The 14,367-nt window shown below is 52.0% G+C and overlaps 1 protein-coding gene and 2 pseudogenes across 3 annotated transcripts in view; 1 reads left to right on the top strand and 2 right to left on the bottom strand.

Moving 5' to 3' along the window:
* GTSE1 (G2 and S-phase expressed 1) overlaps positions 1-13,341 on the top strand; it is a 33,709-nt gene extending 20,368 nt beyond the window's left edge. For both annotated transcript variants that reach the window (XM_017945397.3, XM_021921669.2), the window contains 5 exons: positions 2,904-2,976; positions 6,561-6,779; positions 11,204-11,405; positions 11,888-12,097; positions 12,577-13,341. In XM_017945397.3, the coding sequence (XP_017800886.3) occupies positions 2,904-2,976; positions 6,561-6,779; positions 11,204-11,405; positions 11,888-12,097; positions 12,577-12,660 (788 nt within the window). In that variant the 3' untranslated portion in view covers positions 12,661-13,341. The remainder of the gene's footprint in view (positions 1-2,903; positions 2,977-6,560; positions 6,780-11,203; positions 11,406-11,887; positions 12,098-12,576) is intronic.
* LOC110740590 lies at positions 4,132-4,451 on the bottom strand (annotated as a pseudogene). Its single transcript, XR_002515420.2, has one exon. The product of XR_002515420.2 is annotated as a 40S ribosomal protein S27-like (transcript).
* Positions 8,916-9,038, bottom strand: LOC116270930 (annotated as a pseudogene).
* Positions 13,342-14,367: the final 1,026 nt, after the last annotated feature.

The raw sequence follows: 14,367 nt of genomic DNA, 5'->3' as shown, positions 1-14,367 counted from the left end.
TTGGTCATTCATCAGGGTCAAAACTGGTCCCACAAACTCAGCACTGGCCGGAAGAGAGGCCCCGAGGGAGTGGCCACGCTGTTGGGAACACACAGCTCTGGGAGGCACGTGGTGGTGCACACTCTTTGGCTGAGAGCACTGGTGGTGTTGCTCATTGGCTGTGACACCAGCTGTCACTGTGGAGGAGAGGTGAGGGCTGAGGGCACTCATAGCGTGGGACCACATGAGCGGTGCCCTATAGTGGAGCCTTTCATGTGTGCATTTTCTCAAAATACTCAAGACAAGCAGCATTCGTTGTAAAACAGTCCAGTGACAAATGTTGCTATTCACTCTGAGTCCACGCTGCCGGGTCACCCAGAGGATTGAGACATGGAATTCTGGGTACTGGGAGCTGCAGTGGAGCTGCGCTGTCCGGGTTTAGGGAAGAGCTGATGTGGGCCTGGGAGGCGCGTGTGCGCATGCTTCCCTAGGGCAGTCTTGAGGGTGTCAGGAGATGGCTTGTTCGTGTTCTGTTTCATAAGAAGAATGACCTTCCTGTGCCACCGTGGAAGCTGATGAAGAGTGCACTCCACCCAGCTGAGGAAGAGGACAACCAAGAGGAAGGGGCTGGGAGAGAGGGAGCCAGCGCGGGAGGCGGCGAGGGAGAGGCAGGCGGCGAGGGAGAGGCAGGCGGCGAGGGAGAGGCAGGCGGCGAGGGAGAGGGAGGCGGCGAGGGAGAGGCAGGCGGCGAGGGAGAGGGAGGCAGGCGGTGAGGGAGAGGGAGGCAGGCTTGCCTCCGCACCCGCCAGGTGTGACCAACTTGGGTCTCACAAAGACCTCTGTGAATGGTGCAGGGTCAGTGACTCAAGAATGTTCCCAAAAGACAGGGATGATAGGATGATTCAGTCACAGACCACCCCACTCCATAAAAGAAAACAAACACTAGGCTGGGCAACACAGTGAGACCCCAATTCAAATTTTGAAAAAATTTTCAAAAAAATTTAGCCGGACATGGTGCTGGGCACCTGTAGTCCCAGCTACTTGGGAGGCTGAGGCAGGAAGATCACCTGAGCCCAGGAGGTCAAGGCTGCAGTGAGCTGTGATCACGCCACTGCACTCCAGCCTGGGTGACAGAGCAAGACCTTGTTTCTTGTAAGAAAGGAAAGAAACAAACAAACCGAAAACGGAGGTGGAGAGAGGATGGGAGCACGTTTGGCTCAGCTGTGTGCAAGCTGCACGCCTCTCCAGTGCTGGGGTGAACACTGGAGGCCTGGTGAACTCACAGGTGGGGGCGGTGGGAAGGTGTGAGGGGCAGATTTTTAACTCTTGTAACAAATGGAGTTTTTGAAGAATGTGGAGGTAGCAATGTGGGTGTGTGATTTGGAAATGTGTGAAGGTAGACATCATAAGAAGCTGCCAGCAAGTTGGAAGCAGAACTGGGTGTGGTGGGAGACTTGTTTGTCTCAAAATTTTCACCTTCATTTTTAAAAACTCTGTGCATGAATCACTTTGATGGAGGTGATTTTTAAAAGAATAGGAGAGGCTGGGGCGGTGGCTCACACCTGTAATCCCAGCACTTTGGGAGGCTGAGGTGGGCAATCACTTGAGGTCAGGAGTTCAAGACCAACCTGGCCAACATGGCAAAATGCTGTCTCTACTAACAATACAAAAATTAGCCGGGCGTGGTAGCAGGCACCTATAAGTCCAGCTACTCTGGAGGCTGAGGCACGAGCATCACTTGAACCCAGGGGTCGGAGGTTACAGTGAGCCAAGATCACGCCACTGCACTCCAGCCTAGGTGACAGACAGACACTCTGTCTCAAAAAAAAAAAAAAAAAAAAAAGGACAGGAGAGAGGAAATGTAAGTGCAGGCAGCCTTTTTGAGGAGATCTGGCTTTAAAGAGGGGCAGGGACGTGGGACAGGAGCTTGGGTGCAGGGGCAGGAGGGCAAGCGTGAGCTTTTTAAGATGGAGGGGCCAGCAGCAGCTGTGATATTGCCAGAGAGTGGGGCTGTCTGTGGGGGCAGCAGCCTGGACCGTTGCCTGGCCACCTGGAAGCACCTGCAGAGAAGAGGTCTCAGCTCCGGGCCCCACCCTTCCCTCTTAGTGCTGGGGTAAGGGGCTCTGAGGGACAGCCTCTTTCCCCATGGCTTCCCAGACATAGCAAGGTGTTCGAAGGGGGTCCTGGTGCCTGAGGCTTTGGAGGCCCCAGAGCACGTGTGCTAATACTCACGTACACACTGGGATTTTCAAGGAGCCAGTATAGTGGAGGAGGAACCACGGAGCCAGTGTTTGGAGGGGGCGGTGGCGGGACTGGACCTCTGGGGCCTGTGGTGGGCCTTAGCTCAGTAACTGGTGACCCCTTTGCCCTCTGAGCCTACTTTTCATCCCGTTGTGAATATCAGATGAGATCATACACATGGAAATGCTTGTCAACTAAAACAGCACAAACACAATGTAATGAATTATTATTATCCCATTAATGTCATGGTTCAGGAAATGAGGTATGTGGGCTCTGTTGGGCGTGCCTGGGAACCTAAACCCCTGCGGTGTCGTTCCTGTGGGCAAGTGTCTAGCGCGTGCAGGTGCCGTCTGACAAGTCAACTTCACTCTGTGAAAGTCGTGCTCTGCCCTGATGGGATCAACGGCCAGGGTGGGGCGGCGCAGTGAAGAGGGCTCTTACCTTTCGCGCTCACGTCCATCCGTCAGACCGTAGCCTTTGCCTGGGCCAGGGTCCCCGTGTAGGGGTGAGTGCCTCTCATGCTCCTGCCTGCGGCAGGGTGGCCCTTTGTGGACCAGTGCCACCTACACTGCAAGTTGGGACAGTGGAGATACTCGGAGATTTGCCCATTTGGTGAAGATCCCCCAACAGTAGTTCTCCCCTGATCGCTTTGCCTGACTGCACTCTTCCTTTCTTGGTCTTAGGTGACTCCCCGGACGGCGCAACACCAAAGCTCTCGCGGGCGCAGCGGCCGCAGTCGTCCACGTCAGTTGGCAGGTGAGTGATGCTGGTCCGCTTCCTCTCTTTATTGCTGTAGAGTGACTCGTGCATCCGCTACCCTCAAGCATTTGGTAACCCTGCAGCCTGGCCTGCACATCTGGCTTCAGTGCCAGTCTCTTGGGTGCAGGCTGAGCTCCTGACCTGTACCAGCCCCTTTTAGATCTACTGCAGACTTAAGACATCTGAGACTTCCGCGATGCAGTACGGCGTTTCCCCGCCCTGAACTGGTGTGGTTGCCACTCCAGGCTGCATAGCAGAAGCCCCTCCAGCACTCTTAGGACTGCCCACGCCTGCGCCCGCTCCAGGGGTTCTGATTCGGTTCATCTAGCCTGGAGGCCAGCAGCTGGACTTCCTAAAGCTCCTGGGTGACTGTGACTTGTCCCGCAGTCGAAGAGCACTGGCGTGGCACCGTGATTCTGGCTTGGCTTTGAATCCCGGCTCCACCACTTCCTGGTCTTTGATCCAGTCTAAGTTCCCAAATGTTGCTGGCCTTTTTCCTCATGTCGAGTAGGGATGGCCCAAGCTCAGCACAGCAGGTACCGCAGACAGTAAGAAAATGTGCAGATGCACACGCAGGAGTTGCTCAGGTAGCAGCCCCACCCCCACCGTCCCCTGAGCCCCAGTGCAGCTCTGTGGACCCTGGCACAGCACAGGAGAGCTCGCACTGGTGCCCTTTAGCCTGTGTGCACCTCAAAGTCTCCTGTGTGGAGCTGGGCAGCAGGAAGGACACTCAGACCCCCCGGACCAGCATGGGGTCCTGGTGCCAGTGTGTGACCAGGTGGGCACTGCTCTGGGCCTTGCTGAGGTGGAGTGGGCAGAGTAAGCCTGGGCTAGGACACCGGAGAGGGTGCCGCTGGCTCTGCCACGGACCAGCCTGGGGCCGCTTGCAAGTCTTTTGATGACTCTGGGCTTTAGTTTCCTCCTGTGTGAGCTCAGGACACGCTTTGCAAGGTCGAACCAGCCAGTCCCTCACGTGCTGCGTGTGGTGCGGTGCTAAGCTGCTGTCCCTCCCACGCATGGTGGTGAAGAGCAAAGACCAGACCCAGGCAGCCACTGGTCACCTCACTTGCCTCTCTGTGCCTCAGTTTCCTCAACTCACCCAGGATTACTTTGAGGATTACATTTGTCAGAATTTTTTCTTTTTTTTTTTTAATCCAACATGTGTTTACTGAGATGGTTTCCCACTCATCTTGATTCAGAGTGCTTTTAGTGCTGCTTCCTCCTGAAGGAGCATCCTTCTGTAAGCCTTGCTTTTCCTCCTGTAGGCTGGCAGAGGACAGTGGAGCAGCCAACACACAAAACTACTGTTTGTGCACGGCTAAAGACCGTGGTGATTTTATAGCATCCTGGGCATTTCACATCCATGAAGTAGGAATTGGGGCTCTGCACCAGGCGTTTCTTCTTTGTTTCCTCTTCTCTTCTGGGAAGGGATGAAGGAGATCCTTTGCGAGAGGCATGTTCTCGTATGGGTAGGTCGTCACTGCCGGAAAGGAGCCAATTTTTCTTTTCTTTTCTTTTTTTTTTTTTTTTGAGACGGAGTCTCGCTCTGTCGCCCAGGCTGGAGTGCAGGGGCGCGATCTCGGCTCACTGCAAGCTCCGCCTCCCGGGTTCCCGCCATTCTCCTGCCTCAGCCTCCCGAGTAGCTGGGACTACAGGCGCCTGCCACCTCGCCCGGCTAAGTTTTTGTATTTTTAGTAGAGACGGGGTTTCACCGTGTTAGCCAGGATGGTCTCCATCTCCTGGCCTCATGATCCACCCGCCTCGGCCTCCCAAAGTGCTGGGATTACAGGTGTGAGCCACCGCGCCCAGCTGGAATTTTTATTTTCACTGGAATTTGTGGTGGGGCTTCCAGAACTTAGCAATAAAGGCAGGAGGGTGGGGAATCCCAGAACGTGGCAGAGAGCAGCGGCTGGGGCGACAGCAGTTGCTCTCTGGAGTGATTCTGTTTTTCTCTTGATTTCAGCCTCTCTGCTTTTTTTCCATTTAAATAGGCTAGAGTCAGTCTGTTTTCAGGCTCCTTTTGAAGTATGTTAACAATTGCCCAGAATAGAGCAACAGACAGGTCTCCCTGGCCTCCCATGGGGGCCACGTGGTGGGATGTCCTTGACTCATTTTATTTTAAAATAATGTCTTTGTCCTTTTTGGGTTACTATAACAAACGATCTATCGACTGTGTAGCTTGAACAACAAACATTTGTTTCTCACAGTTCTGGAGGCTAGAAATCCAAGATCAAGGCACCTGCAGATTTGGTGTCGGGTGAGGGCCTGTTTCCTGATTGACAGATGCCGCCTTCTCTCTGTCCTCACTGGAGTAGGGGTGAACAAGTCTCTTTTATGTTTATTTATTTATTTGTTTATTTTGGATGGAGTCTCGCTCTGTCACCTGGGCTGGAGTGCAGTGGTGCGATCTCAGCTCACTGCAACCTCCACCTTCTAGGTTCAAGCGATTCTCCTGCCTCAGCTTCCCGAGTAGCTGGGACCACAGGCACATGCCACCACACTCGGCTAATTTTTTGTATTTTTAGTAGAGACGGGGTTTCACCGTATTAGCCAGGATGGTCTCGATCTCCTGACCTCGTGATCCACCTGCCTCGGCCTCTCAAAGTGCTGGGATTACAGGCATGAGCCACTGCACCTGGCCTATGTTTGTTTATTTTTTTGAGACAGGGTCTTGCTCTGTTGCCCAGGCTGGAGTGCAGTAGTGCAGTCATGGCTCACTGTAGCCTCCACCTCCTGGGTTCAAGTGATCCTCACACCCCAGCCTCCTGAGTAGCTCGGACCACAGGTATGCACAAGTGTGCCCTCTTTTCTAAGGGCACAGATCCCATTCCTGAGGGCTCTGGCTCCATGACCTGATCTCCTCCTAAAGGCCCCACCTTCTAATGCCATTACCTTAGGGGCTAGGATTTCAGCACATGAATCTGGGGACACAGACATTCAGTCCACAGCAAATGACAGTTGACTCAGCCTCCTCTTCATCAACAGCAACACAAGAAAGCAACAGTTAGGCAAGACCCATGGGTAGCCCGAGCCACAGGTATTGCCAGGGATGTGAGGGGTGTGAGGACCAAGTGCCCAGCTCCCTCTTCACTCATTTGTGTTCACATTTGATTCAGGCAACCTTAAGCCTGAGAATGAGTGGGCGTGCAGCAAGACCTGCTCCCCCATTCGCTGGCCCGCCAGACAGGCTGCGGCTCTGACTTCCTTATGGCAATATCTATGACACCACCAAAAGATGATTTGCTCAGTCTCTTTAGAACTTCCTGTGAAGTGACATTTAATGGTAGCATCCATAAAGTGCAGTCACATTTGATCAATTTTCTTTGAGTCGCCTGTGAGGAAGGGCAGTGAAGGCATTCCCACTGAGAGCCCGAAGCCCACGCCAGGGCGGGTTGGTAGCAGCTCGGAGCCCTGCCTGCCTTGGGGCGCGTCCCGGGAGAGCAGAGCTCACACAGGCTCGCGGGCTCAGCTCTTCTCGGCTGGGACCGAAGCACTCGGCACTGCATTGGCACAGGCTGAATGATTAGGTTTCACTTTTTTTATGTCATCTCAGCTTACGACATTGATGTTGTGTTTGCCAGGATCCCCGTCCACAGCACCCCAGTTAGACGCTCATCTGGGCCTGCACCACAAAGCCTGTTGAGCGCACGGCGTGCGTCAGCCTTGCCCACACCCGCCAGCCGGCGCTTCTCTGGCCTTCCACCGATGACCCCCAAAATGATGCCCAGAGCCGTGGCCTCTCCCCTGTGTGTGCCAGCCCGGAGACTTTCCTCTGAGCCCCGCAAGAACTCTGCGATGAGGTAAGAGATGAAGGTGATAATAAGTTGGTCTCAAATTCCTGGGCTTGGTGTCCTAGACATTGACATACCTTTTTCTTGCCTTGCTCCAGGGTTTAGTGAAGTAAATAATATTTGGAAAGTTTTTTTTTTTTTTTTTTAATTCCAAAGAGAAAATGCAATAGACATGAGCATAGAGGAAAATTAAAGGTATTATAAGGAAATACTGCTTGTAATTCTCTGATAATCAATCTGAAAACCTAATGCTTTTCTAAAATTTGCAAATTATTGGCTGGGTGTGGTGACTCACGCCTGTAATCTCAGCACTTTGGGAGGCTGAGGCAGGCAAATTGCCCGAGCTCAGGAGTTTGAGATCAACCTGGGTAACATGGCAAAACCCCATCTCTACAAAAAATACAAAATTAGCCAGGTGTGGTGGCATGCACTGTAGTCCCAGCTGTTTAGGGGGCTGAGGTGGGAGGATCACTTGAGCCCAGGAGGTTGAGGCTGCAGTGAGCTGAGATTGCCCCGTTGCACTCCAGCCTGGGGGACAGAGTGAGACCCCGTCTCTAAAAAAATAAATAGGCCGGGCGCGGTGGCTCACGCCTGTAATCCCAGCACTTTGGGAGGCCGAGGCGGGCGGATCACGAGGTTAGGAGATCGAGACCATCCTGGCTAATACGGTGAAACCCCGTCTCTACTAAAAATACAAAAGATTAGCCGGGCGTGGTGGCGGGCGCTTATAGTCCCAGCTACTCGGGAGGCTGAGGCTGGAGAATGGTGTGAACCCAGGAGGCAGAGCTTGCAGTGAGCCGAGATCGCGCCATCGCACTCCAGCCTGGGTGACAGAGCAAGACTCTGCCTCAAAAAAAAAGCAAAAGTTAACTATCTCAGGCTACACATAAATAAAGATGGAAAGTTTCTCAGTTCATTTTAATAGCCAAACATAGTAGGTAATGATAATACCGGTAAGAGGAAATTGTAGACTGATTTCACTCATGAATATAGATTTTTATGAAGTTTTTATTTCTAAGAAAGATATATTTTAAAAACACAAATAGGCTGGGCACGGTGGCTCACGCCTATAATCCCAGCACTTTGGGAGGCCGAAGCGGGTAGATCACGAGGTCAGGAGTTCAAGACCAGCTGGGCCAAGATGGTGAAAGCCCATCTCTACTAAAAATACAAAAAAATTAGCTGGGTGTGGTAGCGGGCGCCTGTAGTCCCAGCTACTCAGGAGGCTGAGGCAGGAGAATGGCGTCAACCCGGGAGGCAGAGCTTGCAGTGAACTGAGATCATGCCCCTGCACTCCAGCCTGGGTGACAGAGCAAGACTCCGTCTCAAAAAAAAAACCACAAAAAACACACACAAATAAATTGTTATCTATCTGAAAGAAAATTAAATACAACCTAACTTACATCATGGAAAAAAAATTCAGATGACTTAGATACTTAAATATAACAAACAAAAGAAGAAAAAAGTTAAACACTGGGAGACTGTGTGAACACGCTAAGTGCAGGAGACCTTTGTCACTGCTAAAAGCCAGGGAGTGAAGAGCCGCCTGCCACCACCAAGAGTGTTGACATTTAAATCCCCTGTTTTTATTTATGGCTAAAATGACCATAAATGAGATCAATAGACAAATGGTCGACTATGAAACAACATCCCAGGCAAAGGATATGAATAAGCTCAAATGGTCAACAACCCCTGGGGAGAGACTCAAATTCACTAGTGTCAGGGAAATGCAGTTTATAGTAACTGTGCAAAGGTCTTAATAGACGCATCCATGTTCACACTGTCCGGGCAGGAGGCGGGAGGGGGAATCCGAACATTGCTAGTAGAAATGTGCATTGTGATCGTATTTTGTAGAAAGGCATTTGTTGGCCAGGCGTGGTGGCTCACACCTGTAATCCCAGCAATTTGGGAGGCCGAGGCTGGCGGATCACCTGAGGTCAGGAGTTGAAGATCAGCCTGGCCAACATGGTGAAACCCTGTCTACTAAAAATATAAAAATTAGCCAGGCATGCTGGTGGGTGCCTATAATTCCAGCTACAAGGGAGGCTGAGGCAGGAGAATCGCTTGAAACTGGGAGGTGGAGGTTGCAGTGAGCCAAGATCACGCCACTATACTCCAACCTGGAAGACAGAGGAAGACTCCATTTCAAAAAAAAAAAGCCATTGGCCGATATGTGAAATTTTTCTTTTTTTTTTTTTTGCTTTACATGTTCAGATAAACTGCTCTAGTAACAAACTATAGAAAAATGAGCCCTGACAGTATAGTCTTAACATGTTAAAGTTAAACTACACATATACCTCTTTTTGTTTGTTTGTTTTCTGTTTTGTTTTTCTTTTTTTTTGAGATGGAATCTCTGTCGCCCAGGCTGGAGTGCAGTGGCATGATCTTGGCTCACTACAAGCTCCACCTCCCAGGTTCACGCCATTCTGCCGCCTCAGCCTCCTGAGTAGCTGGGACTACAGGCGTCTGCCACCACGCCTGGCTAATTTATTGTATTTTTAGTACAGATGGGGTTTCACCGTGTTAGCCAGGATGGTCTTGATCTCCTGACTTTGTGATCCATCTGCTTCGGCCTCCCAAAGTGCTGGGATGACAGGCGTGAGCTACCGCGCCCGGCCTATACCTCTGTTAATTACACATACCTCTGAGCTGCCACAGGTGGGAGACTACAGTTCACGTGCAGAGATGTTCATGGTGACAAAGACTGGAAGTCGGCTGGGTGCAGTGGCTCACACCTGTAATCACAGCACTTTGGGAGGCCAAGGTGGGCAGATCATGAGGTCAAGAGTTTGAGACCAGCCTGGCCAACATGATGAAACCCCATCTCTGCTAAAAGTACATAGCCGGGCGTGGTGGCAGGCACCTGTAATCCCAGCTACTCAGGAGGCTGAGGCAGGAGAGTCATTTGAACCCAGGAGGCAGAGGTTGCAGTAAGCCGGGATCGTGCCATCGCACTCCAGCCTGGGTGACAGGGTGAGACTCCATCTCAAGAGAAAACAAAGACTGGAAGTAAATGACCAGGTAGCCTTTGGGGCATGCATTAGCTTGCACCAGCTGATGTGGACGCATTTCCAGAAGAATTCTTGAGAAAGGATGCAGAAAAGAGAGTTTCATAAGTACAATTCCACTTTACAAACGAAACTGTGGCTGAGAATAAAAGCCCTTTGTTTGTTAAAAATATACATATAGGCCGAGTGCGGTGGCTCACACCTGTAATCCTACCACTTTGGGAGGCCAAGGCGGGCGGATCACGAGATCAGGAGTTTGAGAGCAGCCTGGCCAACACGGTGAGACCCTGTCTACTAAAAATACAAAAATTAGCTGGGCATGGTGCCTGTAGTCCCAGTTACTCGGGAGGCTGAGGTTGGGGTGAGCCAAGATCGCGCCACTGCACTCCAGCCTGTGCGACAGAGACCCTGTCTCCAAAAAAAAATAAATAAACACCATATATAATATCCATGTATTTATACACAAATTACATATTTTTATATATCTTGTATGTTTCTATGTATGTACATCTACTAACAGTAGGTGTTGACCCTGTGTGTATCTATGTAGTTTTATGAGAATGTAGAAGACTCTGGAAGAAAAAATGCTGGCGTGTGTGTGTGTTACAGAGGGAGATGGAAAGGCATGGAATACCCAAGAGAAAATGAGAAACAAGGCCTCACTAAAAACACCAGATCTGATATGTAAATAGGAATATGTGTTTAACTGTCTTGTATGTTTGTTAGTGTAAATGTAGAAACAAACTTCTGCTTGTTTTGGACTCTTATGAAACCTCTGAAGTATTAAAAAGAAGAAGGTACTCTCTGTTAGTTGATGGACCTGCTGCTTTGCTGGGTTTCCGGAAGGAATTCAGTTTTGTGCGGCAGGTACTCAAGGACCTGTGGGCAGCAGGCAGGCCCAGCAGCGCGCATGTGGGGTCCTGCAGGAGACACCATTGGAGAGCAGGCGTGGGCAGCCTGCACCCGGGGCCTCAGCCCTGATCAGGGCACTGGGCAGCAGGGGAGGGGGCATCTGGGGCAGGAGGAGCCGGCTGCATACCCACCTAGGCCTAGGAGGAGCCCCCCACTGGCTGCATGTGAGAAGGAGCTGCCGTGGCTCAAGGAGGGGTCCCTGTGTGTGGTCTGGGCTCCCTTCAGGACGTGACGGGCATGTGCATTACCTCATGTTTAGTAACTGGAAAGAAAAGGGCTAACAGCAGCCCCTGATGATGCTGGACAGGTAAGATTTGTGAGATGAGAGGAACTGGACAGATCACTGAACCCCTAACATACACGGGAAACTCGGGGTCTGGAGGGTGAAGGCCCTAGAGCGGGAACACACTCCACCCAGGACACTGTTCCTCCAGAGTGACCCGATTCCCGGATCAGCCAAGTGAACGAGCATTTTAGATAAATTTCCTCATAAGATTTTTTTCCTTCCCACAGAACTGAACCAACAACGGAGAGCAATAGAAAGGCAGATTCCAGGCCGGTGGACGTGTCCCCTGACGGGGGTTCTCCTCCTTCCTGTGTGCCTCAGGCACTTAACTTTTCTCCAGAGGAAAGCGATACTGTTTTCTCCAAAAGCACCACCACAGAAGCAGCTCGGGAGGAAACCAAGCCGGGTGGAGATGCAGCCCCTAGTGAGGTGGGCAAAGCAGGCGCAGCTTGGTTCTATTAGCTGAGATTCCTGGAGGCTGCTCGGGAAGCCCCTGGAACCCAGGCCTGTGGCTGGCGGAGTTCCCTGCCATGCCTCATCCTGGGGCCAGTGCCTCTGTGCCAGCCAACCCAAAGGGAGGCAGTCAGGACTTCCAGGCCTCCAGGGGAGGAAAAAGTGACACCTTTGCCCTGTATTTGACTAAGGCAAGGGTCAGGGATCGAAGCTGAGGAAGCGGGAAGCAGGGTGGCAGGAGCTGGTAGCTGCTGGTGGGCGGGTATGGACAGGGAGGTGGGCGACAGTCAGAGAGGCACGGCCTGCCCCATACAGGGCCTGCTTCCACCAAGGGCCCACCTGATTCCTTGGCTTTCCAAACCTCCAGCCCACCTGGAACATGAGCAAAGCACACGTTCTCCCAAGATGGTTGCCAGCAAGATGCTGGACTCTGCTCTTAACCTTGGTTTTGTACCCAGGCTCTTCTTGTAGATATCAAACTGGACCCACTCACCGTCACTCCAGATGCTGCAAGCCAGCCCCTCGTTGACCCCCCTCTCATTGACTTCTGCAATACTCCAGAAGCAAACGTGGCTGTGGGATCTGAAAGCAGGCCTCTGATCGACCTCATGATAAACACTCCAGACATGAATAAAAATGTGGCCAAACCTTCACCGGTGGTGGGACAGGTGAGAAGTGGCAGGTGATTTGTGTTGACTCAGCCCTCGCTGTCCTCAGTTCTGGGTTTGTTTGTCCTCCCAGGGCCATCGTGGGACCCTTGAGAGTGGCTGTTGAGTCTTCTCAGCTACTCACCTCAGGGCAGGACTCACCTTTGGCAGCCTGAGCTTCTCAAAGATCAGCTGCCTCTGAGGTGCCCTGCCAGGACCCTGCCAGCTCTTGTTGGGCAGGGACCGCCTCTCTCCTGCCCATAGACCCCAGGGCCAGATGTGGGACAGAGGAGTGTGCATGGTGGGGGCCTGGGTTTCTCCGTGTGTGTCTTGTCTCCTTCCAGCTTCTTAGACGTGGTGGCCCAGAGTGCTTTTCAGTGCACCCGAGCCAGGATGACCGAGCTGTTGTGATGGCCCAGGCAGCCAGTGCTCTGTGTGGGGTAGGGAAGGGAGGCCCCGGCCGGATCCGCACTCACCTCCTCCCTTCTGCTCTCTTCCAGCTCATAGACCTGAGCTCCCCTCTGATCCAGCTGAGCCCCGAGGCTGACAAGGAGAACGTGGATTCCCCACTCCTCAAGTTCTAAGCAGAACCAAATCCTTTGCCTTGAAAGAACAGCCCTAAAGTGGTTTTCAACCCTCAGAAACAAGCTTTAGGCTGGGCACAGTGGCTTACACTTGTAATCCTAGAACTTTTGAGGCCGAGGTGGGCGGATTACTTGAGCCCAGGAGTTCGAGACCAGCCTGGGCAATATAGTGAGACCCCTGTCCCTACAAAAAATAAAAAATTAGCCAGGTGTGGTAGTGCATGCCTGTAGTCGCAACTACTTAGGAGGCTGAAGTGGGAGGATGGCCTGAGCTCAAGGAGGTGGAGGCTGCAGTGAGCTCTGATTGTGCCACTGTACTCTAGCCTGGGCAACAATGTGAGAGCCTATCTTGGGGGGAAAAAAAAAAAAGAAACATGTTTTAGTAGAAATTGTATTCGAAAAAGGAAAATAAGCCGAAAGATATTCCCAGTGCTGGAGAGGGTGGGCTGAGGAACTGGGGCCAGCACTGACCACCCAAGGCCTCTGCTGCCGCCTCTGCCCTTCTCGCTGTCACTCTCTGGGCTGGAATGTGAAGCCTCAGTCACTCTAACTGAAGAATTTTCTTTTGAATGTTTTGTATGTAAAATAGCAAGTAGCTATTTTTAAAGTTAAGTTTGTGTAAAAAGTTAAATATTCTAGTTTTACATTAAATTGTAAAATAAATGGATTTATTGAAGCATATCTTGATTTTTAAGCTTATCGTGATTTTCAAGCATACATGACTATTTTTATCACTCTAATCAGTAAGGCTACTATCTAGACTCGAATGCTTTCATACAAGTGAGTTTCAAAAATTAGTCAATAAAAATTGGTGTCAGTGCAGACCCAGACCCGCCCCCAGATACACTGGTCGCTAAGTCTGGGGCCAGCCCTGGAAGCGGCACTGTTACTAGGCACACAGGTGATTCTGACTCGATGGCCTGAGACGCACACCTTGAGAAGAGGCTGCTCTGGGGAGACGAAGGTATGAGTGGAAAGAGGATGGGCGAGGAGGCCGGGCTTACCTGGACACTAAGGTGACGGGTGGTGTCTGCTGGGCAGGCCTCGGGGAGGACCCCTCAGCTTTGCTTTCAGCAGGGGCCGGACAGGCTCGGTGGGCAGTGGCAGGAACTGAGTGCCACTGGAAAGCCCATTCCCTTTACTTAAAAAATGAGCTGGCCAGGAAGCCACTACTTTGTGTCCATTTCTCCTGAGGAAACTTCTCACCATCTTGGTTAAGCAGCTTCACGGCTGACACAGCGAGCCAGCGGCCGGACTCTGTATTTCGGACCCCACTCCAGTGCTCCCTGGATCATACCAGGATCTGCCTCTGTCCACAAAGACGAGGGAAAATGATGACTGCGCTGTGCTCTCTACTTCCTGTGGTTACCGCATGAGGCTAAAGCTGCCACTCGGAACAGCAAGTCCTGTGGCGTCGAGAGCAGGAAGGGGTCAGGTGGCCAGGCGATGCCATGGAAAGACGTCTCGGTGGAAACTGCCGTGGTGGGAAGGTGGCGCGCTTGTCACGGCTGAGTTGCTGCGCCTGCTGACAGAAGCCCTCCACAGGCAGGGCTACTCGGACGCGTGAGTCACGAAGCCGGAGAAGCCCCACTCCACGAGCAGTGACTCCCCAGGCAAGACTTGCAGCCAGTCCTGCACTGTCCAGAGCCACAGGGCCTGTAGGAATCTCAGCAGCTCCACGTCTCCAGGGCAGCAGGGAATCCCAGG

This window comes from Papio anubis, chromosome 16 (assembly GCF_008728515.1).
Source record: "Papio anubis isolate 15944 chromosome 16, Panubis1.0, whole genome shotgun sequence".
Lineage (NCBI taxonomy): Eukaryota > Metazoa > Chordata > Mammalia > Primates > Cercopithecidae > Papio > Papio anubis.
Note: the sequence above shows the minus strand (reverse complement) of the source record. Positions and strands in the feature narration are given on the sequence as shown.